The sequence below is a fragment of the Sparus aurata genome, chromosome 5 (assembly GCF_900880675.1).
Source record: "Sparus aurata chromosome 5, fSpaAur1.1, whole genome shotgun sequence".
NCBI classification, from domain to species: domain Eukaryota; kingdom Metazoa; phylum Chordata; class Actinopteri; order Spariformes; family Sparidae; genus Sparus; species Sparus aurata.
In genome coordinates, this window is record NC_044191.1 from 35,277,800 (window position 1) to 35,304,002 (window position 26,203).

Sequence of the window (26,203 nt, forward strand, 5' to 3'; positions counted from 1 at the left end):
ATTCACTCATCTACTATATAGTGCATCAAATACACACTGAGGGCAAGATACAAAGTAACTGAGTACATTTACTCAAGTAACGTACAATTTACAGTATCTCTACTTGAGTATTTCCATGTTCTTCTACTTCCTCATTACTTTATTATATTTAATACTTTTACTATTGGTACTGACTAAATTAAAGTTCAGTTCACTGTAGCTGAGGTGGAGGTTTCCTCAGTTACTTTCCCAGCATGCATCAGTTCCTGTGTGTCTGTGTCAGGTGGACGTGTGTCGATAATAAACATGTTGGCCTCAGCAGAGCGTCGACTGATTCTCACCGTCCTCCAGTTTCATGTTCCCACTTCCCTCTGACACAAACAGAGCAGAACACTTCCTGTAACTCAACCTGCTGTTCTGTAGGAGCCCGTTTATTATTTATTGTTCTGTTTCACATCAAACTGAAGACTGATGACTTTAATTAACATCCATTCATTACTTTCTCCTCGTTAATATGTGGAAAAACACGATGATAACTTTGTTCTGCTGTATCGATTTGGATCATTTGTTTTCAAACCGTCCAGAATGAATCCAACAGCTTTTCAAAATATGCCGCCTACATTACCCACAATGCACCAGTCTCCTTCTTGCACCGACAGCTAGATTTTTAAGAAATCTTTTCTCACTTAAAGATTAATTCTTTGTCATTTTTTGTAAGTTGACCATGATTCCATTTATAAAAGCAACAACAGGAAAACAATTAAATCCTGTTTTATGGTCACAGAACGCAGCCGGACTCCAGAGTTACACTTTAATAACAAACACAGACAAGAACTGCATCAAAAGAGTCAAACAGGACATATTGATGGAATGTTTTAAAATAATTTATTAGGAATTTTAAGAAGTTATTTTTTTTTCCCAACGGAATAAAACATGACAGAAAACAAATCAGAAAATGTTACAGTGTCGACAAAGATTGTTATTTCTCAGTGAAAACAGCATCAGAGTGTGAAACTACCAGCCGTGTATGAAAGTGTAAAAACTGGCAGATCCAGAGAGTTTTGTTCTTAAACTAACAGTCAAAGGAAAAAAAAACAAAAAACAAATAAAACATGTAATCGTGATCAGCCAGTGCAACGTTCCTAGTAGCTCTGAACATTTAGTTTTGGTCTAAGAGAAGCCGTCACGTTGCTACAGCTGTGACCTCCAGTGGATACGCAGCGGTGAGCGGGGAGGCAGGTAGAAACACCTCCCGCTCTCACCTTCTCTAAAAGGTTCAAACATCCACACGCTGACATCGATGTTAATGTAAAAACAACAACAACAACAAAAAGAATCAGGTTGAAATTTCATAAATTTCACATTTAGCCGCTGAGGTTCCGCCCCGCACACATCAACACAACCTGCAGAGCCCCCAGCTGATCGTCTGCACCAGTCCTTCATTTTCCTTCACAAACAATCATTTCATATTGAAAATCACAGTTATAACAACAATATGACAAAGTAAGAAAACAGCATCTTTTGTTTGTTTTTTTTCACCCCCCTCGCTCCCAAAAACATCCGCGTCAGCAAAGCGTCCCGGCGTCTCTCTCCCTCGGCTGGCGTTAACGTACCGACGTGTTCTCGACCTTCATGTGAAGCTACGATGTGTAACAGTCTTCCAACGCCAGAAGGATCGACGACGCAATCAATCCAACGTTTATCTCCCAAAAAACCTCCCGCCGCCCAACACAAATATCAGCAGATCCCACCCAGAAACCAGAGTCGTATTTACAATATCTTACAGAATTGTACAGCTCGTGTCAGCCTATTACGCAACTGTGACTAATGACCTTTATTAGTGTGACGCGTTAAAAACCTACCAAGATATACACTTTGTGACACATTGTCAAGAAATCGTATTAATCACAAATGTGTTGTTAACATTCAGTATGAACTAGAGACAAATATACAAGTTTGACTACAAATTACAGCTCATGACCTTCATACAGGCTTCACGTGGAGAGAGAGAGAGCGTTCTCTTCTCCTCTCAGAGCGATCAGGATAAAACACAAAGAAACGACGCAGCCGTCACAAAAAAAACAGCAAACATAACGACAGGAAAAGACTAAAAAATACAGCATCTGTACGATATAGTGAGAAACATTTCACTCCCGTCCTGAACGTCTTCTTCTTCTTCTTCTTCTTCTCAGGAGGTGGAGCTCAGTGAGGCGTCAGTATCGTCAGGGGTGGTGGGTCGGCTGCCCCGGGCCGAGAGGTGGTGCTGGCGGACAGAGACGGACCGGATCAGCTCCAGAGCGGCTTCAACTCCTTCCAGCTCTCAGTCGACAGCGCTGCACTGAGAGAGGACAGCTGGGTTACTCACAGGAGACGTCAGGTTTAAAATCAGGACGAGATCACAGAGAACAGACACTCACACTCTCAGTGGTAACCGTTGGTGAAGGCCGTGGCAATCAAAGGACCCTGTGGAGCAGAAACAAGTTCAGTGACGGCACAAAGTACTGATTATTAAGTAAGTGATGGACCTGCTGATAACAGTGTCTGATGCAGAGCTCATTCTTTAACCCTCAAACACCTGGAACAAGTCTCGAGACGCCTGAATCTCCCGTTTCTACTCAGTTTTTCCATCAGCATCAGGCGTCATACGTCACTTATTTGAGGAGAACCTCAGGAAATGTGTTTTTTTAATTCTAAAAGATGTTCTTGGATGTTTTAGACAAGTTACAGCCATTTATTATAATATTATCTGATGTTTTCAGTAAGAAATGTGGCTGCGATGCTCCTGAATACCCAAACAAGACGTGATTTTTAGAGGATCAGAGGTTCATACGTTTTCTAATCGTCTGTGAGGGTTAAAATATTTAAATTCTTTATCGTTTATCTTCATCATTCTCTTCCTCTTCTTGTCCGATGGCATTTCCAACTTTTTATCAGACATGTTCTTGACTACAATATGGAACAGATGTCACAACCTGCAGCTCTGAGTCTTCTGGTTTCTATTTATGAATGATGAATACAGACTAGCGCCACCTGGTGGTACTCAGAGTTATTTCCAGCTGTTCTACCATCAGCTGTAAACCTGTGTGGTGCGTTCAAGTGCAGGAGGAGAGGCCGCACCATCACCGTCCTCTGTTGCTGCTGCTCTGTGTGTCTGGGCCCTCAGGCTTTAGCAAACTGCTGTTAGCTAAATTATAGTCCTAAACTAAACTAAGGACTATAATTCTTCTGTTAAAGACAGTAGATCAGTGGAGAGGCGGTCTCACCCCCAGACTGTGGCTGAACCCGGTGCTCGGCGCCGGGCTGGCGGCGCTGAGGTAACTGCTGACAGCCGACTCCTGACTGGCTGTTCCGTACAGGTCGGCCATCGGGCCCGGGCTGCTGGTTCCTAAGAATCCAGCTGTGCGAGACGGGGTGGAGCCTGGAGGTGGAATAAAAAACAGCAACGTCAGGGTTTTAATGTTGAAATCAACGATCAATGTCTGAGTTTAATCCTCTATAAGACCGACGTAAACAAACGAGACCATCAGTGAGAAGATCAGCTGCTCCTGTAGAGGAACTTTAAAACATTTCCGACTGAGGAGTCTCTCCATGCAGCCGGAGTTTCTGTGAGCAACTTTAAATAACCATCAAGGAAGCAAGTTCTGTTTTTCTTTTTTAAAAGTCCTCTAAAGTACGTTATAGATGTCTATATCAAAGTGGCTATAATCGATATTTGTTTTCCTGCAGTTCCATCATCGGTCAGCTCAGTGTTTTCTTTCTACGACCTGAAACTTTACTGTTTATGTTCAATCTCACAAAACTCAACGCCGATGTTTTTAACTACAGCGGCGAGCGTGAAGCTGAACGGTGGAGCTGAAAGTAAGGCTAAAAAAAAGTTATTTTAGAAGCTTTTTGTAGAAAATTTCAAAAAACCAAAAGCTCTGACAAGAAAGGAAAAGAAGAATCAGGAGTTTGTGGCTGTTTGAGGTCTCTAATATCTAAATTAACCTGCTAAAATGAACGTGATCGCCTCCGTCACTAGTGAAGCAGTTTTCCTTTTCTGATTTTTTTGTCTTTCTTCAGTGTGAACATGCTGAAACAGGACGTCTCTCTCCTCGCTGTGACGTGGCTACTTCAGAGTTCAAATGATGTTAGACTTTTGAAAACAAGTTTTAACGTCTTCTGACTTCTACTGGTCCCTGTTTTTCCAGCTCGTTTCTCATCATGAATGTGACAAACAGAGCTGCAGCAGGTTTACGTATGTTTATAAAACCTGCATAAAGATGTTAATCACAGTGTAGCGTGATGGTGGTGCGTCTCAGTTTTCATACCTCGGACTACTGCTGCCGCCGCCGCCGCTGCCGCCATCGGCCCGTACGCTGTGAGAGGAATCGCTGAGGAGACGGAAAAGATAAAAAGATTGAGGTCGAATGTGTCACAACATGAACAAAACAAATAACTAATGGCACAAGTTAAAGTCTCACTCCAGTGACCCTCTCAACACATTTTAGTAAACAGAAGAACTTAGCAGTGAAACAAAGAGGAGGTCACTGCAGGAAGACTTTCAACCTTCCTCATTTACTGTCAGCAATCCTGCCGTCAGACTGAGACCGAGGAGGACTGACAAACACAAACATGCACACCAGAAGAGAGATGAGTGTTGGTGCTAACGTGCGTGTAGCAGACCGACAACGTGCTGCTTGTAAAGTCCAGAGGAGGGACTGACTGACCTGTGAGCTCAGGGGGGTGGGGTGAAGTCAGAAGGGGAGTCCTCTCTAAGTGGAACTCTAAAACAGAAACATCAGAGTGCTGTGAGACACACACCACCGCCGCCGGCAAGGACAAGAACACACACACACACACACACGCGCGCACGGTGGCGAGGACAGGAAGTGTGTGTGTGTGTGTGTGTGGCACAAATCAAAACACAAACACAGGGTGAGGAATGCAAACAGGAAGTAAAAAAAGGATGAGCGTTAAAAATCATCTGAAGAGGAGCGAGAAATACACAAGAAACATCACAGCAGTCACAGAAAACTTCAGTTCAGGAGTGTGTTCTGATGTCATCAACATGTCACACACACACACACACGCACACGCGCACACACACACACACACACACACACACACGCACACACACACACACACACACACACTTGTTCACAGGTTAAGCAGATGTGATTCCACTCCCTGATGTTTACAAGCAGCCATTTACTCCCACAGCGCTCGACTACTGTGTTACTATGGAAACATGTTTGTATTTGTGACAGTGTTGAACACACGACTAACACGAGTGGATCCGACCAGCACCGACACCAGAACCATCATGTTTTAACCACACGCTGACCCGCTGCAGTCGGTCCAGATGTCTCACACTGACTTCTTTTCCTCTAGCGCCACCGTGAGGTCGACGTGTCTGACTGTTCATCTCACGCCACCATCAGCTCAGAATTTCAGTTCCTGCAGTTGTACTTTAGTAAGTCTGCACGGTGTGATTTCAGTAAAACAACATGCTTGTAGTTTATTGACTGAATGTGCAGTAAAACACACTTTTTCTCTACATTTTCCAGGACTTCTGCAGGGACCGTCTGTCTCGCTGGCTTCAGTTTAAAACCCTGATGCTGTTTTCTCTCATTATTTACACAATATAATCCAAAGTTAACTTTGCTGGCGGCTTTGCTTTAATAAAGAGCAACAGTAAATATACTAAAGTTAAAAAATACGACTCTAAATCCATATTGTATTGTGTAAATAATGTTCCAGGACAACACAAGGTTCTCCAGGTCGTTTTGCTTTTGGTTTAATTTTCCGGAACGTGTTGATTCCTGTATTAACTCTGTCAGGATGCATTCAGGTGTTCAGGACGCTGCAGCTTCCTGTTTCTAATATATAAATAAATAAATAAATATGAATATCAGACACTCGGGCTGTCGCTGACACCTGATCCAACATTTTAGGCACAATTTCTGATTTCTTATCAGTAACACGACAACATAACTTTGGTTTCATTAGCAAATGTACCTAAACTATGACGGTGAACCGTGTTAGCTTTAAATCAGGACGGCAGGATGTTTTATAGTTCAACTGAAACAGGAACTTCACAGAGAGATCAATCATTATAAAGTTTTTATATCCGTTCATACTGATAAATAATTATATACGACTTATTTAAGGAACATCTGGAAAACTTTACAGCGAGTCAGTTTAGATTATCCTGAGTGTGAAGTGATGATTCGGTGTCAGTGCTGTGAACATTTTAATGACATGCTGACTGACTGACTGACTGGCTGTGTATTGATCCATCAGGTCATGTGACGTGTGTGTGGGTCATGTGATTACCAGGGAACTGGTAGGTGTATCCAGGAGTGATGCCAGCGTAGCTCCGACTGGTGTAAGTAGCAGTCTGAAAGCCCGGATAACCTGCAGGAGACAGAACCGCCGTTAACAGCTGCTTCTCCCACAGAGAGCCGACAGTGAACGCAGCACAGGTGAGCATGTCAGGAGGCGTCGTACACCTGAGCTCTGGACTTCTTCATGAGGACAGGACTGAGCAGATTCTAGTGTTTTGTTTACGACCCGACAGCTGCAGAAGTGACTCACTCAGTTTTATTTATTTTGTCTGATTCTCTGATTTTTCTGAATGTGTCGGCGTCACTGTGATTTAAAATCAAAGCTGCTGTTCTCAGACTGAACAGCAGGTGGCAGCATCGGTGAAGCGACAGGTTCTGACTGCTGCGAGTCCAAATAAAATGTCACCGAGTCTGTGGAGGATAATGAGCGGATCAGAACCGATAAAGGGCCATTCCACTAATTCTACCCCTCAGCTGTACACAGTTACAGTGAGTCTTCTAATCAGGCCACTTTCTAAATCTACTCCATTACATCTCAGGGGGGAAATACTGTACTTTTTACTTCACTACATTCATCTGACAGCTTTAGTTACTAGTTACTTTACTAGTTAAAGGGTAACTCCACCAATTGTCCACATTAAAGTGTGTTTACAGGTCTTAAGAAAAGAGGAGGATAAAGTCTTTTGTGTCTGCAGAGGAAGCTGCATGTAATCTGATATACGGCCTCCAGTGATGTCACTCAGTGGCTAAGATGCATTGTGGGTAATGTAGGCTCCAGGTTTTGAAAAGGAAGAAGAACAAGTGGAATAAAAAGTTGGTAGCTCTGGTTCTGTTGGATCGAACCGTCCAAAATGAGTCAAATGCTTTTCAAAACCTTAAGGGACCTACATTACCCACAATGCAGCTCAGCCACTGAGTGACATCACTGGAGGCAGTTTAACAGATTACATGCAGCTCAAAAAGTACAATGCTACCTGCGGAGGTGTGGAGGAGCAGAGGTAGAAGTACAAATACCTCACTTAAAATAAGTAAAAGTACTCAGTTACTCTCCAGGGATTACTTCTGTGTTCTATACAGGAGGCTGCAGCTCAGTTAATGGTCAGCTGTCTCCCCACGAGGCACCAGGTGACCTTTAAGGGCCGTCTGGCTGCTTCCTGTCCTGATCAATATTACCTTACCCAGCATACCGATGCCCAGCATGAAGGCGTCCATCCCATAGGGCATCACCCGAGAGCGCCCCCTGGCCGAGCCCGTGGGGGACATCACCTCCTTGGGCTGAGCTTTCTTACACTCCACCTGTTAGCAGACGGAGGAGACGTCAGCGTTTGTGCACATTTAAAGGGACAGTTCACCCATCGAGGAGAGAAATAACAACAAATAACAACCAGTCCAGTCAACATTTCTGGAGCTTCACACCCAAAAAAACACATAACATGGCTCCATGCAGCTCGTCAGGTGTGTCCAAGTCTCCAGAAGATCCCAAATGTATTCAATAAAACTCATTTTCACCCTCGATGATGCTTTTAGTTTAGCAGCTACAGCCGAGTTTAACTTCACTAATCCTGATGTTTTAAATGAAACCATCCACGTGTTTCTTATAAACTGTCACTATGAGCTAACTGAAGCTCACGTCATATTAATAGAATTCAAAGACTATTAAAGTTAAAGGTAGAATCAGTAGGATTTGTCCCAGCTGTTCCTGAACGCACCACAAAGACAGTTGATTGTTGAGTGTCATTCCCAGGACGTCAAATAGACACATGTTGGGTTGCCGTGCGTGATGTGCTCTGATTGGTCCACATCAGTCTAATGATGCTGGGAAATAACAAGAATCCAGAATTCACCTCAGATGCATCAAACTAAAGTAACAAGGCTGTTTTTCAAAATGTGAGTTCAGCTGTTTGTGTTCAGATGTAGAGAGGAGAAGTCAGAAGATGTCAGAGAAATAAATACTCAAGTCGAGCAGTTTAAGTAAATCTTCACTGTAGCTGCTCAGAAAAAAGCACATGCATGAGCTCGACTGAACATCGAGGGTGTTTTAACGTCTTTTCAAATCAATTTGGGATCTCGAAGCATCCAAAGACTGAGATGAGCTGTACGGAGACATCACTGGATCATCTGTACGGAGAGCTTGGCACAATTTGGAAGTTTGGTACTGATCATTCTTGGATGTAACCATGGTTTGCAGAAACGTTGCTAACATCACATCGTGGTGACTGGGCTGAACGTTTCAATAGTTTCTGGAGGCGAACATGACCAGCGTTTATTCTGGAGACTGGGTTTGAAATGTTCTGATCTGTGTCCGACCCATCCACCAGGAGGTACAGGAGTCGGCCTGTAATGTCCTCCATGTCTGAGGCAATCAGCAAAACCTATTCAAGATCTGAGCTGCTGCTTTCTCTCGCTCCCTCATCTCAGAGATACTCGAGTAAATACAGATACATGAAACATCTACTGAAGTACAGTAACTAAGTATTTGTACTCTTTCAGACCTAACTTGTGTCTCTGAACATCTGACTTCACTTCTACAGACTCGTATGGAGCCATGTTATGTTTTTTTGATCAGTTGCATCAACTCTTGTTTTGCTGCGAGGCTCCAGAAATGTTTTGTGGACGATGAAACTTCATCTGCTTGTCGATCAGCGTGTCAGAGGAGGAGTTCTCCCTTCACACCGCTCACCATTTTGTTGTTGATCTCGTGGAAGTGGATCTCGCAGACTTTCTCCACGACGTCCTCGTTCTCAAACGTCACGAAGCCGAAACCTGTTTGGGGAGGAACGAGGCGAGTATATGAGGAGACACATTTCTCACAGCGCGCTGGACTCAGACAGTCGGCTTTTCTCTGCAGCTAATAGTCTCCAGTAATCAGCGCTGTAATAGCCGCTTAACACATTTGCCCCCCTTCCCCCCCGATTCAATACTGCTACTCTGCACTCATCCTTTCTTCCCTCCCTTCCAGGCCAGAAGGCCGGGCAAAGCTGGTAGGCTGTCATAATCGATCAGTCCCAGGGTGGGGAGGAGGTGCTTAAGGCTTTATCCTTATCCAGATTAACGGACTGGCTAATTAGACTAGCCCCGTTCGTCTCCTCCAGCTCAGCCCACAGGAAGGAGGCCCGCGGGGGGCGGAGGAGGAGGAGGAGGAGGAGGAGGGGATCGATAGATACGGAGGAAGAGTAGTAAACTGGAGGAAGAGCAGCAGAGACGTGGGGAGCGACGGGACGGGGGAGAGGGGTCAGTCGTCTCACCTCTGTGCCTGTTGGTGGTCTTGTCGAACATGAGCATGGCATCGTCGACCTGAGGGGAGACAAACAACACCGATTTTTAGTTCCTGCTCGCGCTCTGTTGCCACGCGGCATATTGCCTGACCTCAGCCCTTCTCAAGTTCTGCAGGGAGGCTCAGCAACAGATGGACAGAAAGGAGGGGGAAGAGGGAGACGAGCGACAGGTTACAAAGAGGAGGCCGGCAGGAGGAGGAGGAGGAGGAGGAGGAGGGGGGCAAGAGAGGAAGAAATACTGTACAACAAGCTGCTGCTGCTGCTGCTGCTGCTGGATGTGACTGAGCTGTGAAGTTGTGCTCACAATCCTTCGCACAGTGAGCCCATAATCTGCCCTCCACAGCTCCACATTCCCATGGCAACTTTACAAAAAAAAAAAGTCCATATAAAAGAGCTCGAGCCAACATCAAATATGCCCTTATGAATGGTGGGAGAGAGGCCAGTGAGACAGAGAGAGGACGTGGCCAGTCAGAGCAGAAAGGTGGGCCGGAGGGAGGCTCGATGAGAGGGCCGGAGCTGATAGCCAGAGAGGGGAGAGCGACAGGTGGAGATATGGTGAAAGAGAGAGCACAGAGAGTCCTGTTAGAGAGAGAGAGGGAGAGAGAGAGAGGGGAGAAAGATTGGGTCAAAGTGGAAAGGGAGGAGAGAGGAGAGACAAAGAGAGGCAGAACAAAGAGGCCTGGAGGCTTTGTTTGTTGGCACAGTCAGCCAGAAGTCCTCCTCCTCTTCTCCCTTTGACCTCTCCCTCTCCGGCCCGGCCCGGCCCGGCCTCCCTTTATGGAGCAGAGACACAGGTGTCTGCTGCACACACACACACACACACACACACACACACACACACACGCAGAGTTTCTTATATCAAACTCTTCCTCGCTCGTCTTTTTCCCCAACATGTTTACACTCCGGTCTCCGCATAAACATTTGGTAAATGGATCTCGGGCTATAATAAGTTTACTGGATTTGCTCCACTGAACAGTCCGTCTTGTTCACATACTAGCACACGGTCTGGACGCGTGTGTGCATGTGTGTGTGTGTGTGTTCGTGTGTGTGTGTGTGTGCAGACCCCTGAGGGCAGTTTGCCTACAGAAAGGTCAAAGGTGATCGCGGAGTGTCAGTGTGAAAGAGGACCTGTTACTCTGATGCCTCTCGAGTCAGCGCTTCCTTCCAGTCGGCAACATGTTGGACTCTCCGTCTCTTTATCTGAGCCGACACTTTTATCTGCGGCGGCCCGACCGCACCATCTCCTCAGAGTGTAAAACTAATAAACAATCAGCTGAAGAGACGGGACGATAAAAACACTGTGAGAACAACAACACTCTTCATCAGCACAATCATGAATAATCGTCTCGAGGAAGTCGTCGATGTTCAGTCCTGTGTTTGTTTCCTGATTTATTTTGAAGTGCGTCAGCTTGTTAAAATTGGATTTAAACTACAGAACAACAGTGAGAAGAGCTCCCCGACATTTATTCATCCTTCATGTGTGCACGACCACCTTTTGATTTATGATTATTTATTCAAGACTCTCTGATTGATTGTTTATTCGTCCTCTCTGTGACGGAACACAAACATCCGTACATTTAAAGTGACTCCAGTGTGTTTTTATGCACTTTTAGTTTTTAATTTAAAGGTGTGAGACTTAAAAATCATTCAAACATGAAATGCAGCGACATCTCCTTAAGTTATTAGCATGCTAACCAGCTAGCCTCGTCCAAAGCTCCTGCGCCAGCGATGTAAACAGCAACACTTCCTCTCAGTCTGAACCTCTAGCTGCACTGCTAACTGAGCTAATTCGCTAACATATTCTTACATAAACTTTCTTATTAATCCAAATTTGAGCCAATTATAACATCCAGACTTAAAGGGGAATTCTGCTTTCTGCCAGGTTTTGCTGTGAAAGATGCAAACTTGCTAAAAGTTTCAGATATAAATATAATCCTTTGGGGCAACTGCGACCATCAAAGCTACGTCCACTGAACGTGCCTGTTCCTACATTATATTTTAAAACAATTCCTACAGAAAGAGACTTTTGGTTGATCAATAAGATCCTTTTAGTAACCAGATACACAAAGTCTCGTTCAAGGAGAAGTCTCGCTCTGAAATCTCGCGAGAGGTGAGTTGTTTCAGTCGTTGGCTCGTCCAGATCGTCAGAATCAGTTAAATATTCAGCCGTGACTTTGTAAATGAATTCTTTCAGGTAATTATTGGATGTAATCAATTATTGGGATATTTGCAGTCATGTTTTACTGCATTTTCCAGCTTTTATTTTGAAAAGAAAACGCGCTGAAGCTGTCGTGACATCCGAGCGACGGGTGAACCGGTCCGATGTGGCGCCACGCACACACACGGAGGAGTCGGCAGTGTTTGGGGTTTAAAACGAGAGAAAACGTGGAGCTAATATCAGGCAGGACCATATCGTGATGTAAAGTGTTGGATCTGGTCCAAACCCAGCTGCCGGTTCCTCGAGGTAAACTCCAAACTCAAACTCTGAGTCACGTTTCCACCGTCGTCTCACGAGCTCACAGAGGGAAACTTCTCCGTGAATGACACTTTGAGTTTCTGGTTACAGACAGGAAGATTTCTGTGATGTTGTCAGACACACACAGTAACAACCTCCACCTGTCAGGGACCAGAACCAGAACCTCAGGTGGACGTGACGTCACAGTCACAGTTGCCCCAAAGGATTACACTGCAGGCGGGTCGAGGCCGTCGACTGGACCGATCCCAAAACATTCAACGAGTCCGACTCATTCAGACGCTGAAACACGTCGATGGAGAGTTCAGCTTTTCATAAACAAACAAACAAACAAACAAACAAACAGGATTCTTTACAAACCAAAGAGTAAAACCACATAATCGCTCTGAGGGATCCGATCAGAACATCACACCAGCGCCTGCAGCTGAAACAGACTCAGTGAACGGCAGCTCGCTCTTTAGATTTCAAACACTGGGCATTTTAATGGCGTACCGCCGGACAATATTCCCTCTTATCCTCTTTTTTTTTCCACCTCTCATCTTCCCTGTTATCCCCTGCCCATCCCTCTCTGCGCTCCTTTGTCCTCACCAGGACGGGACACAAAAGGTCCAGTGAGGCAGTATAATCAGGAACTTCCATGGATGGCTGGAGCCCGCATTTCACCGTCCATCCCTCGATATCTCTCTCGGCAAAAATTCATCTCCGCGTTATGATTGAGGAGGGAGCTCGGGGAAACCGGAGGCCCGAAACCGCCGGCGCTGAAAATATAAAGTGGAGCCGGAGTCGTCGCATGTTTGGACTTTGTGAAAGTTGGACAAACGGTCGTCCACCTGCTGTTTCGCTGAGGAACTTTGTGTGTGATGTGTGTTTTCTTGTTTTCGCACCGTTTCACCGACGATCCAGAAACTTCCAGTATGCAGATAACTTCTCAGCAAACCAACAAAATATTTGTCCAGCTTTGTGGCGAGGCATAAAGGCCCTCGTAAACTCCCCCCGCGCACACACACACACACACACACACACACACACACACCCCATCTTTGCCCCAGTTCCCTCTCAATCAGGCCCTCCTCCCTCCTCCTCCCTCCTCCTCCCTCCCTCCTTTTGTCAGCCCATCATCTATTCTCCGCCTCGTGTCGCTCGCAGTCTTCAGAATTCAACAAACTTTAGACAACTTTACATTAAACATCATAAAAACACCTGAAGAAGAAGAAGAAGGAGAAGAAGAAGGTTGTTTTTTTTTGCAGCGTTTGTCGACTTTTTGTCACTAAACTCCTGAACTCACATGCTTCACACTCCCCGTCCTCCTCCTCCTCCTCCTCCCCCCTCCTCCCTCCTTCCCTCACCCTCTCCTCACCCCCTCACCCACAGAATTACTTGGGGACAATAGGCAAGCCAGGTCGCCACGGTAACGGGCCAGGAGGGGGTTGTGGGTAGGAGCAGCTGTTACATCAGATTAATTCAGATTCTGATAATCCCTCCTCCTTCTTCACAATCACCACACACACATTACAAAACTTTTCTCTCCCTCGCTCCCTCCCTCCCCCCTCGCTCTCCCCTCTCCTCCCTCTTCAAGTCCCCCAGAACTTCGCCCGCTGCTCCCGGAGCCTCTCGGCCTCGTTATTTTTCCCTTCCTAGCCTCTCCAACGAGTTTCTCTCCCTCCTCTCCTTCCTCCTCTCGCTGTAACCCCCCTTCGACTTCCAGGCGGGTCGTGAAGTGTTTCTCAGAAAGTTTGAGCAGCTGTGATGTGGTAACAAGTGTTTCTGCACCAAAACCACAAAAGCGATCCTCGTTCTGATTCTGATCCGTTCGGGACGATGTCGAACGATAAACGACACTCACCTTCCCAAACTGGTCGAAGTACTGTTTGACGTCCTCGATGGTCGTGTTCACCGACAGGCCGCCCACAAAGATCTTCTTGGTCCGAGTTACTAACTGGAAGAGGAGGAAAGACGCCGATCAACACATTTTTATGCACCAACAGTGTTTTATCGTCTCTTTTCACCCTCTGAGTTTTTCTCAACGGCCTTTCTAACTTATTTCCAGTCGAACTCTTCCTGCTTTAATCCAATCTTCTTTTTTTTATCCCTATATGTTTTTCTAATTGTGCCTCGAAATTCGTTGAGTAGTTTTTGTTTAATCCAGCAGACACACACGAGTCGTGTGTGTCTGCTGGATTAAACAAAAACTACTCAACGAATTTCCACAGAACTCGGACGCAGGATGAGTTTCGGGTCCAGAACCGAGCCTGTTAACATTTGTTGTGGATCCTGATAAAGAGACGGGTCCTGCAGGTTATTCTAACTTGACTGCTTCGTTAATTTCTGACGGTATCATTCACGGACCTTGATGAAAAAAATGCAGCGTATTCTGGTGGCTGGCGTCTTTGAGCGAGTACAATCTGATGCAGATAAATGAGACCTTGGCGGAGGTATGCACTCTACTAAGTGTCATTCTGGTTGTATTTACGTATCAGCTTCTTTCATGCGCCGTTTATTTCTTCTTCTGCATCGACACAGATTCTAAATTTGTACTTTGAGTTGTTTAAAATGTGTGAAATAAATAAACTGACTCGACTTCTACATTTTTAATTGATCGTATGTGTTAGTAACAGTTTAACATTCAAAATGTTTATTTTTGTCCTTAAACCTGCTGCAGAAGTGAAAACATGGAGCCGTGTAATGACATTTAAAACACGCCTTTATTTTGTAATTCTGTGTCACCTCCTTCCTCGACATTCAAACAGCCGAGGAGAAAAAGAAGAAGAAGAAGAAGAAGAAGAAGATTTCTCTCTTTAAAAGTAATAAAAAATCAACGATGTGGAAATATTCTGGAGCAAACTGCCGGCTGAAATTCACCCTGATGTCGAATCTGGAGACTTAAACCAGCGGTGAAAAAGAAGAATTATGAAATAAAATAATAAAACAGGTAGTTTGTTTTTTATATATGAGTAGAGGAAAAAGTTTACAAGCTGCTCGGCTGCTTCATGTAATGAAAAATGCCAAAAGATTAAGATAACAATGTTTTTTTGTCTCTTTGACAGTTGAACTGAATCTTATACGTCGAGTTTAAAGTACATTTTTCTTTACAATTATTTACGTGTTGTTATTTTCTTTATGGATTTATGGAAAATAAAGAGACGGCAGATTCTTCTGCAGCTGCGTTCAGCGAGCATCGCCTCCAATCGATCGCAGGAGGAATCAGATCGATCGTATCGCTGTCTGATGAATCATTATGACAACATATCGTGATGAAAATAATATTTTTACACCTGACTAATTAAATACAACTGTTAGTAAGTGTTCTACTTTAATACACCGCAATAAAACTGTTGTTTTATTTGAGTGAAATGTTGCCAAATGTTCATGACTCAGTGATAAACCGGTGCTCATTTTCCACTGCTGCCTTCTTAACGTCGAGCTTTGCAGATAAACTCGGCTAACTGAGCTGATGAGCTAATGAGCTAACGGCAGCTAATTACAGCCGCTAGCTAGCGAGAAGCAGTTGTCAGTTACTCTGGTGAAACGCTGCCTTCAAATTCTGGTCGTATTTTACAAAATTACACATTTAAAACATAAAAAAAATCAACAGAAATGAATAAATAAAATGTCTCCACTCAGCTCGTCAGGACTGATGTGAACGGAGACAGTTTGTGTTCTTTGGAAGTGTTTTGGGTTTTATTAAACTGAAACAAAATGACTGAATGTTCCTTTTTTTTTTTTTTTAAGTGAACTGTTCCTTTAAGCGCTGCTCTCTGCGTTGCCGTGGATGTGAGGAACAGAGCGTTCCTGAAACACAATCCAGACGTTTAGCGAGCTTCAACAATAGCGAGTGTCTCTGAAGTTGTGAACGTTTTTGTTAACACACGATCACGTAACAGTGCGGTGATGTCAGCCGCTGCTCAGGTTCATCAGATTACCAGGCATTAACCCCGATACAAAACACACACACACACACACACACTTTGACTCACCTTGGGCTGAGCTCTGCGAGGGAACGCAACCTTTGGATCGATCTGCGGGAGAGAAGAAGTGGGACAGGTGAGTGCTGTGCTGTGATTCAGGTGAACACCTTCCCTCTGTGACATCACACACTCTCACTCTTTAACGACTCATCACTGAAGGTGTGACACGTGTCTGTCCACCTGGCACAACTTCCTCACTGATACTACAGCAGAATGACAGAGAGGTTTGATTTACACGGCTGGAAAACAGAACGACATTCACTCAGAAAGACGGCCGACGGGCTCTGACTACGTCCTGGTGTCCTGTTTGTTGTTGTGTGTGTGTGTGACAGTGACGAGGAGGTAAATCACATTTTAGAGAATAAAGTGGTCTGTGGAGGTGTTTCAGTGTTTCATCAGGGCTTCATGAGGCGCTCGAACGTTTCCCCCTTTAAACTGTAAAGATTTATTCATACTGTTTCCTTCAGATGTAAAACAGAGTTCAGACTTCGAGCTCCTCGAGTTCATTTTTGAAATTATTTGTCTTTATTTTTTAGCTTTCGAATAACTTGGCGGCCAAATCGAACCTGAGTTTGGGCTCCACGTTATCAAGTTAAACACATCAGTCTGGTTCAGTCAGAATGAAGAAGGAAAAACATCACAATGAAATGAAAGAAATAAGAAAATATAACACTGAGGTTTCTCTTACAAAGAAGTTGTACACCTCAAGTTTCATGTTTAAGTACTTTTATATACTCGTACTGCTTCAATACTTGTTGGGACTAAACTGACCCACTTTAACGGTGATAAAAGTATAAATCTGAGTACTTTAAACTTATAATGTGCTGGTTATGAACTTGTATCGCACTTTAAAGTTTACGGAAGTGAAACACAAATGATTTGAAGTCTTGAGAGGAAAGTTAAGACGACCGATTATAAATAACATGAACTTTAATGAGAAACTGCAGAAATTAAATGTAGAACATTAGTTTCATTTTCAACAAAATACATGAAATCAGAATCGTCCTCATGTGTTTATATGATAGACAATAAAACTGAATATATTGATGATTGATAGCTGGTTGCCGGGCGTAACCACGTTCACTACGGGGGCTCTGAAGGCTCAAATAAGAGAAAACTCCACTTTACGTGTGTGTGTGTGTGTTTGTGTGTGTGTGTGTGTCCTCTGAATCTCTGCCTCTCTCGTCACCATCATGTGACATGTGATCTCCTGGAATCTCACACAGGCTCAACAACCACAAACACACCTCCGCTCCTCTCGGCCCGGCCCGACCCGACCCGACCGCCCGGCCGGACCCAGGACGGGACAGAGGACAGGGAGCTGTCAATCAAACCCCACCGACAGCAGTCTTGTTTGTGTGTGTTTGTTTGTTTTTGCCAGCTTCACTTCTTTAACTCGTATTAATCTGAACACAAAATAAAACACAAGTCCATGTTGTCGGACTGAGCGACACCGAGGTGAAGACTGGAGACAGAACCACGCCATGCAGGCCGGGTCCACACACACACGGGGAGGTTCGTCTGCCAGGGTTCAAACACAAAGATGATCCTACGTTCACCGACTCTGACTCACTTTAATCTTCAGTCCTTGTGTAAATGTGACGGGTATCAGGCGGGTCAGCCCGTTTCCCTGCTGGATTCTGTGTTTAACTCGTCTGAGGACCGTTTGTTTGTTGGTTGGTTGGTTTGTGAGCAGGATTACACAAAAACTACACAACAGATTTCCACTAAACTCGGCCCAGAGTTACTGAAGGCGGCGAGTTATCTGCTCACACATATTAACGTCAGGTAGGGACTCATCGAGGACGTTGATCGGCGTCTGTGGAAGCTAATCGCGTTAGCTAACTGACTGAAAACAGCCGATGAAGTGAGGAGAGGGTTCGCCGAACGTTAGTCAGCTAATATGACGGCTAACGTTAGCATCAGAGGCTTTCTATGGAACGCAGTCGCTGTTGGGAACAAACACCAGCGCTAACGTTAGCGCAGCAGCTAAACGCCGTAAACCAAAAATACACTTAAAAGTTTTGCATTTATTGTTAAACAGGTGCAGAAAATGAGCGTGGACGTGAATCTAAACTGGTTCAAAGACAATTTTTATTTAATTTTGATACTTTTAGTTCTTCTACAACATTATTAAAGTTCTGATTCCATTTCATTGTTTTGTTGTGCAGATCTGCTGACACTGACACGGAGCTGTCGTGGCTACACTTCATTAGGCCTTGGTGGAGGTATGCACTCTACTGTCAACATATCAACAGGCGTATTTGTCCGTCCGTCCGTCCCACTGCTGTATTTAAAAGTCTGTTTTATTCGACTCTGTACAGACAGAATAACGTCCACCCGTCCGTGTAAACACTCAAATACCAAATAGATGAAATCCAGACGTAAACACGGACGGCAGACTGTCTGAATATCTTCAGTTTCCCAAAAACGTCGTGTGTACAAAAGCCAAAAACACGTAGGAAAACCTGAGTTGTAAGAACGGTCCGTGTGCGTGTGGACAGGCTGTAAACTGGAGTCTGACACCTCTATATTAGTCTATTCTGGTCTAAGAGAGCTAGAGAACGACTAGACTACACCACACTGTACTGCAGTTACACTAAGAGATGGTGAGACAGTACAGCACTAAGATTAGTCCGTAACCATGAGAGGGTAGAGTTGAACTACAGCAGAGAGCTACAGCCTCTGTGTGACACACATGCGTTAACCAGAGGGAAGGCCGACGGCGTCGATGCCACTCGAGCGTCACCGCGACTCCTTCGTTTCTCTATCGTCACGTTTCTCTGTCTGTTGTTTCTAGAGAGCAGAGTGAGAAGACTAAGAGGCTAAAGACTGGAGGATCAGATGCAAGAGTCTACTGTTTTAGTTTCTATGGTGGCTACACTACTCTCATAGTCACCTCCGGTCACCAACCCTCCTGATGTCCAACACTCCTGTGCACATTCAAAAACAAACAGACACACACACACACACACACACACACACACACAGACAAACAAGAGTCAAACACATGGCGGCCGCAGCACGTCCGGAGGAACTGTGGACATTAAACACACAAAGTACTGACGTTGTTTAAAGACCCACAATGCTTCACTCTGCAGATGTTTGATTCATCCGCAGGAGGACGGAACGTTCTTCATACTCACCTTCAACAGTTCAGTGTTTAGTTTTGGAGAAATGAGTCGTTTCTCTTTGCAGAAGTCGACCTGGTGACTGCAGACGCTCCACAGACGTTGTTGTGAGCAGACGAACGTAGGAACTATTTTCTTTTTGCAGCACAGATATTCATCAATATTCAGCATTTTTCTGATTTTCAGTATTTGTGTTTTTGGAGTCAAGCTGCCGATAAAATACATTTATTTAAAAATGCAGTCTCCTCTGTCTTCACTCAGTCTGCAGATTACAACGATATTTTAAAGGTTACACGTCAAAAATATTCGTCTATCAACAGGAGTTCCAGTTAGAAACTCATCGTTGAGTTTTGTTGGTTTGTCAGCAGGATTATTAAAAAAAAACTACTGGAAGTTTTTCCAACAAACTTGGATGGAGGATCAGTCTCGGTCCAGAACAGACCTCGTTAACTTTTTGGTGTTGATCCACAAACACTTCTCTCTTTCTTCTTCTTCTAATAATCTACATTATTTTCCTCTGGGAATAATTCCTGGATCCTGATGAATAAACGGCAGCATGTTTATGTGGATTATATCTGCGAATGAGTAAAATCTGGTGTGGATCCAACTAAACATTTGGTTCTGGCGGACTTCAAAGTTTTATATGTTACGTTGGATTAGACTTGATTGACTTAAAGGGGGCTGTTGGGCCTTGGCAGAGGTATACACTCTACTGAGCACCACTCTAGTTGTTGACTGGTGGTTCTGGTCTCACAGGACACAAACACAACGGGACTTTGGCGCCACAAGAAGCTCGCTCACGTTACAGCTCAGCCGGTCGGACGCCATCAGACGATGGACGCCTCCGTCTGCACGTTGATGCAGAAGGAAAATAGTTCTTACATGAAACTGCTCACAACAAGACCTGTGGGTTCTCCTGAGTACCCCGAGAGTGATTTCTGGAAGGGGACACATTTATGTTTTGGCGCTTTGAGACCGCGAGACGACCGACATTTTAAAAACTCTGCAACTCGTCCGACCTTTCTGACGGAGATCTTCACCTCAGACAACATCCGTGCAGCCGTCTGCAGGCAGTTTCACCTCCCTGCACTCGCAGCGAGGTGACGGAGAAGAAGCTGGAGGTAATTCTAAGAGAGGTTTATGTAATCAGGCCAATCCCCTTTGACCAAATACATCCCGGCTACGCAACAGTTGGCCGAGCGCGCCGCCCGTCACCGCCTGAGCTGCGAGCGCACTTAACACAACACGGCGATTGGGCAGCGCTCAACATCTCTGAGGAACAACTCAAGCTTGTTGACTCCAATCCTATTAGTCAGGAGGGCCATACTGATCACAGATGGGGTTATCCTGCCCCTCCACCCCCTCCTGCACCTCCTGCACCTCCTCCACCTCCTCCTTAACACTCTGGTCAGCATGGAAATGGTTAACGGGGGCCACAAATATGCAACAGCGCAAAGAGCTGTGTGACCGTTGTAAAAACCCTCCGCTGAACCTCGGAGCTGCGATTGAATGGAAACTTTGTCCCACAAAGGTGCAGTTTACATCGGCCGTCAGCGGCTTTACAGATAGCAGGAAGCCGGGAGGGCACCCAGAGGGGCGACTAACACACCCGCACTCTTAAATCTCAGTAAAAACCTGCCTCGTCAAAACCGGCCCGCATCTGTCCTTCAGCACAATAAGTACCAATAAATTCCTCTGCAGCACTGTATTTGCTCTTTAGCCTCTCGCCTGTGCAAAGCTCTGTTAATTCCAGCGGCGGAGCGGTTCAGTCGGTCACAGCATGGCACATTCTTTCTGTTGCCACTGGAGAACTTTTCTCTCTAACAGGATAACCTGTCTGCATGAGAGCCAGGCGGAGGGGGGCAGGGCGAGCGCTCTGCAAAGGCCCACTCGACTCACCATCCAACCCCCGTGGCTGCTCGCTGAGCCCTCACCGCACCACACACACTCTGTCCCAGGCTGCGAAAACGCCACCGACACACCCGACCGCCCGCCGCCAGAGGCCCCGCCGCGCCCACGAGGAGAAACTCATCTGTGGGTCCTCCGTGAATTCACTTAATGAGTTATCAGAAGAGCAGCGTGAGGACAAACAGCCGCATCGTGACCTCCTCTATCTGTTCACGCTGTCTGGATTTCTCTTCCCCAAGAAATGATTGTTAATGAAATGCTTTGTTATCTTCCTTTTTGTCTTTTGTGACAGAGCCATTTTTCAGCTGTAACGGAGGAGGGGGGGGGTCACTATGGCAACAAACCCCATGGCGAGTTACTGGCGTCCAAGCATGATGGCGCTACTTGTCACAGCTCGGGCGCCTGCGAGTGAAACTACATCCAGTTTCACAATCAAACAGCTTCCAACGCTGCTAATTTTAGATTCAGAGCAGAAAATGATCTGATTCTCCGGAAACTTTCTTTTTTCTGTCTCTGTTTTCTCCCTCAGAACGTCCACGTAAAGGAGCAGCTCACCCAAAAACTCATCAGCTCCTCCGTCCACGCCGGCGGCTGATCAGGTGGAGCGTCGTCGCCCACAGAACAGTTCTGGAGCTTCACAGTCAAACAGAGTTGCAGCGTTCTCAAAAAAACTAAAACCCAAAACAACATAAAATGTCTCCCGACGCTCAGAGATCCCAAACAATCTGAAAAACATCATTTTCACCTCTTTAAGCCGTCGTCTTCACTGTAGCTGCTGAGCTGAACGTGTTAGCGTGCTGACCTGCACGTCAGCGCTGTGAAGAACATCTTTCATTTATTTCTTTTGTCTTTTTTACACTTCAGTTATTTAGGAGAAAACACTGCAACTACTAACGACATCATCACGATAACTGTCGAAACATCAAATCTATCTGAAACTTCATTAATTTTGTGTTTTGTCTCTTTCTTCAACAAATAAACGGCCCACAAAATCAAAGTGTAGGGAGGCGGAGAGTCGAACACACGAGACACACGAGGCCGAACGTCGTCGCTGCAGAGAAGATTTCAGCTCCAAAAAGGTTGAAAAATGTTTTTAAAATAAAATAAAATGGCTCCATTAATGAGAAAACACGTTATTGACACCTTTTAAGGTCAAATCTTTACTGTAGCTGCTAAGCTAAATTAGCTCACACGAGCTGTTTGGCGCCATTTTATGTTTCTTTGGTTGTTTCTCTGTTTTAAATCAAGTCTCAGCTGCTTCAGTTGTTCAGCAGAACGCTGCAACTCTGTTTTTACTGTGAAGCTCCAGAACTGTTCTGTGGACGACGACACTTCACCTGACTTTATATCATCAGGAGGAGGAGAGGATGCCTCCATTAATCTGCTTAAATATCCTAAAAAATATATGTTTCTTACATTTGCAAAACCTGCCTTAGAAAAGTCATGTTTTTAAGTTGTCTTCAGTGTCACAGTGATCCAGTGATAGTTGTCTGTACATCCACAGGTTCACTGCTAACAGGAAGTGCTAACAGATAATTCTGCAAAGATTAAATGTAGTTTTAGAGAATTTTATTATGTTTTCTGGTTGTTTCTCTGTGTCAAGTCTCAGCTGCTTCAGTGGTTCAGCAGAATGCTGCGACTCTGTTTCACTGTGAAGCTGCAGAACTGTTCTGTGGACGACGACACTTTCCATCAGCATTTTCAGTTTTCATTTTCGAGCCAAACTTCTCCGTTAACTCTTGAAGATTTGAAAGAAGCGCGTCACTAATAAGAGCACAAAAGGAAGTAGCTGCTCCTCATTTAAATACAGTGAGCGGCCTGCAGGAGAGAGGCCGGGGCCGCCGTCCCTATGGCGACCACATTGTTCCCAAACGAGCGCACATTCATCAATGACACCACACGACAGGGAACTGATATACTTTGAGAAAGAATTCAGACAGCTGACAGTTTAATTCTCCCTGAAATCAACAGGAAGTTGTCGCCTTGTTGCTTCTTTCACACCTGAGAAACTTTCTGGGTTCAGTTTCCCCTCAGGGAGGAAAAAGAGACGCCGGACAAGTTCTGCTTCTCTTTTTTCCCAGAGAGCTAAATCAAAGATCGGCAGTGAGAGCGACTCGGCTTCCCCTCCTTGTTTCTATGGAAATTGACACTGGGCGACATTGTGTTGGCTGAAGAGGGAACACATTCTCCGTGTGCCTCCATGTGTCCACGGCCGACTCAAACATGTCACAGTGAACGCATCTGAGGTGTGGCGCCCGGCACGGTGCGAGGAAAAACATCAGCATAGTGGAAACCTCAGTAAACACGCTAAAATGTAGCAGCGGATTATTGGAAAATCCACTAATCAAACACTGAGCGATGGGATTAGCTGGTGGTGGGAAGTAAATACAGAGAACTCACTGTTTTGGAGTCCAACTCGTGCCGGGTTTGGGCCAAAACTTTATCCACGCCCGCCTGATCAACAAAGGTGACGAATCCAAACCCTCTGCAGACATCAGGGAGGGCGAGGAGGAGGATGGAGGGAGGAGGGGGAGTATTAATGACACAGAAACTGATGTTGACATGTAATGATACGTTATGAGCAGGGAGGAATCACACAGGTCAGATAAACTTTCAACTGCGGCCCGAGAAGCCGGGCTCGCAGTTCCCTCACCTCGAGCGCTTAGTAACCGGATCTCGCATCACCATACACTCCTTCACCTCGCCGTACTTGCAGAAGTACTCCTTCAAACCCTCTGAGGGACAAAACAAGATGGAGAGGAGACACAAGAGCTGAAGGATCAACAGGGAGAAACTGGGAAATTAAGCAAACTGTTTCACTCCAAGCTGAGATTCTCCTCAAGAGAGTTCAGACTATTTTCCAACATTAAAATGTTAACTAGACGCAAACAAAAACATAAAATCACACAATTCAAACTGAATTTCACACTTTTCTTTTTTTAATGAGCTTTTTTAAGAATCACTGATTCCGTTTATGCAGTTCTGAATGGGGGCATTCATCCTGGAGCAGGATTCTTATTTATAACTTTAAGGACAAGTACAAAAAAATTATAATCACTATTTCAATGTAGGCAAACAGAAATATTCAGAGATAGAGCTTTAATAAAAAGTTTATATTAGTTTTATCTGAGCTATTTTAGGATCTGTGAACACATGGAGGCATAAAAAGATTTACCTTGTGTGGTCTGCCAGCTGAGTCCACCTATGAACATTTTACTGTGGAGAAAAATAAAGAAAATATGATAAAACATGAGGATTCATCCAGCTGAATATTTAAGGAGTTTTTCCACAATAAAATAAAATAGTTCTCGAGGTTTTTCCTGAAGATCAAACAAACTTCAAAGAGTGCATCCTCTCTGATTCACAGTCCGCACCAGACTCCACTTAGAAAACAGTGAATTCTGAGTTTGAACAGAAAGTTAGTAGTTACCAGGGGTCGTGCGGGGAGTCCGCGGCGGACAGGGCGCTCTGGCTCCCTTCTGTCTCCATTCCGTGTCCTCGCTGCGTGTGTGTGCGTGAGAAGTGAGGGCCGTGTGTGTCCGAGCCGTGCGGTGCGGTGCGGTGCGGGAGAGCGGGCGCAGAGTGAGAGGAGCGAGGCGGGTCTGGCCCGGGGTGACCGCGAGGGGAGAGGGCCGGTGTGGGCGGGCCGGACAGACTCCGCCCCCTCCTGCTGCTCCGGCCCGAGGGGCACGTGGCTGCCGCGTCAAGCCACCGGATATCAACCACGCCGCTTCCGCCGTGGCCTTTCAAAATAAAAGCTACATTTACATTGGTTCCGTCAATAAAAAAAACAAACATATTTTGATGTTTATGAAAAGCGAGGGGCACTTTTTATCTATTTCAAAATAAAATGGCGGTAATTAGCATAATGAACTGCACTCTCTTAAAGGTCCAGTGTGCAGGATTTAGTGGCGTCTTGTAACAAACAAAATCAAAGACCTTTTTAAGTCTTGCCCAAATCTCCAGGAACAGCAGCCGGCTCTGAAGCCGAACCATCGTGTGATGCACAGTGGAAGAATTGTCTGTAAAATGCTGGATAATTTTGTTTTTTAGCATCACAACCTCCAAAATGACCCATTTGTCTGTCATGATTTGAGCCATTTGGGCCAATAAAATTTGGAAGGTCTCTCATTTAATTTCTTTTAAAGGTAGATGAGCGCTAAACCAAAAGTTAGCTTCTAAGAAGTCTCTAATGTGCACGTTCTGTTAGCCGCAAAACAACAGATCCAGTTAATTCTATATCCGGGAAGTCGAGCCATCACTGTGGTGATCCTGCTGTGGCTGTATTAAAGCAGACGATTGGCTTGTTGGGCTGATTGTGTGTCTCAAAACCACCATTTCTGGCGCTACAGGGATTTTTTTTTTTAAATGCTTGAATGGTTTGCGTCCTCTCTTGTAACGACTCTGAACACGACTGGTTTCATGGGAGTATCTCTGTTTTGGTCATTTCAAGACTTTAGAACAGCTGATTGTTGAGTCTTTCAGGTTTTTGCGACACAAATGTCGACCTTCTTCAAATAAATGTAAATTGAGTTTTGTGGATGTGATTGCACCATTAAAAGCAGCTGGTGTGTAAGTTGCATTCGACTCATTCCCTGGTCAACAAATACTGCCGGCTTCTCTACTTTTAATCTCCCAAATACAAATCAAACGGGAGTGTCCTGGTCAGTTTTCTCTCTGGGATGTGATCCGTGGTGCCTGGCAGCCGACCTGAACCAGAGGTGAGCGTGCACGACCTCAGTCACTCACTCCTGCTTTCCCCTCTTAAGATGAATGAAACAGCACAAAATAAGAAATACACGTCTGAATTTCACTCAGCTTGGTTAGATGTTGACGTTTTTCGGGAAATGTTTAGACAAAACTAAGATTTCTGAGAAAAGGTTGGAACACAAATACATTTTTCACAGCGGTGCTAATCATCTTCTGAACATATTCACTGTTACACAAATCTAATTCAAAACAAAAGTCATTTAAATCCATTTGCATGAGGTGGCAAACATTTAACCTTTATTTTGAAGGCAGAAGCTCCTGACTTCCTGTTCCCTTCTGCCTGATTTTGACTACCTTTATGCAGTTTCTCTTCTTGTTCAGTGAAAAGCTCAACAGGCAGAACTCAGTTTCATGAACTGATTTGTTTAAAGTC

The 26,203-nt window shown here is 45.0% G+C and overlaps 1 protein-coding gene across 2 annotated transcripts; it reads right to left on the reverse strand.

The window, feature by feature from the left end:
* Positions 1-845: 845 nt before the first annotated feature.
* LOC115581932 (RNA-binding protein Musashi homolog 1) lies at positions 846-24,670 on the reverse strand. 2 transcript variants are annotated; one of them, XM_030417529.1, is made up of 15 exons: positions 24,491-24,670; positions 24,236-24,276; positions 23,714-23,795; positions 23,461-23,545; positions 16,031-16,072; positions 13,900-13,992; positions 9,554-9,602; positions 8,989-9,071; positions 7,487-7,604; positions 6,298-6,378; positions 4,689-4,745; positions 4,290-4,352; positions 3,243-3,397; positions 2,397-2,442; positions 846-2,312 (listed from the first exon to the last, which is right to left on the reverse strand). In XM_030417529.1, the coding sequence occupies exons 1-14, from the start codon at positions 24,547-24,549 to the stop codon at positions 2,401-2,403; spliced, it is 1,050 nt and encodes a 349-aa protein (XP_030273389.1). In that variant the 5' UTR covers positions 24,550-24,670; the 3' UTR covers positions 846-2,312; positions 2,397-2,400. The 2 variants fall into 2 exon arrangements, with proteins under 2 accessions (XP_030273389.1, XP_030273388.1); XM_030417528.1 differs by having other exon boundaries at positions 846-2,317.
* Positions 24,671-26,203: the final 1,533 nt, after the last annotated feature.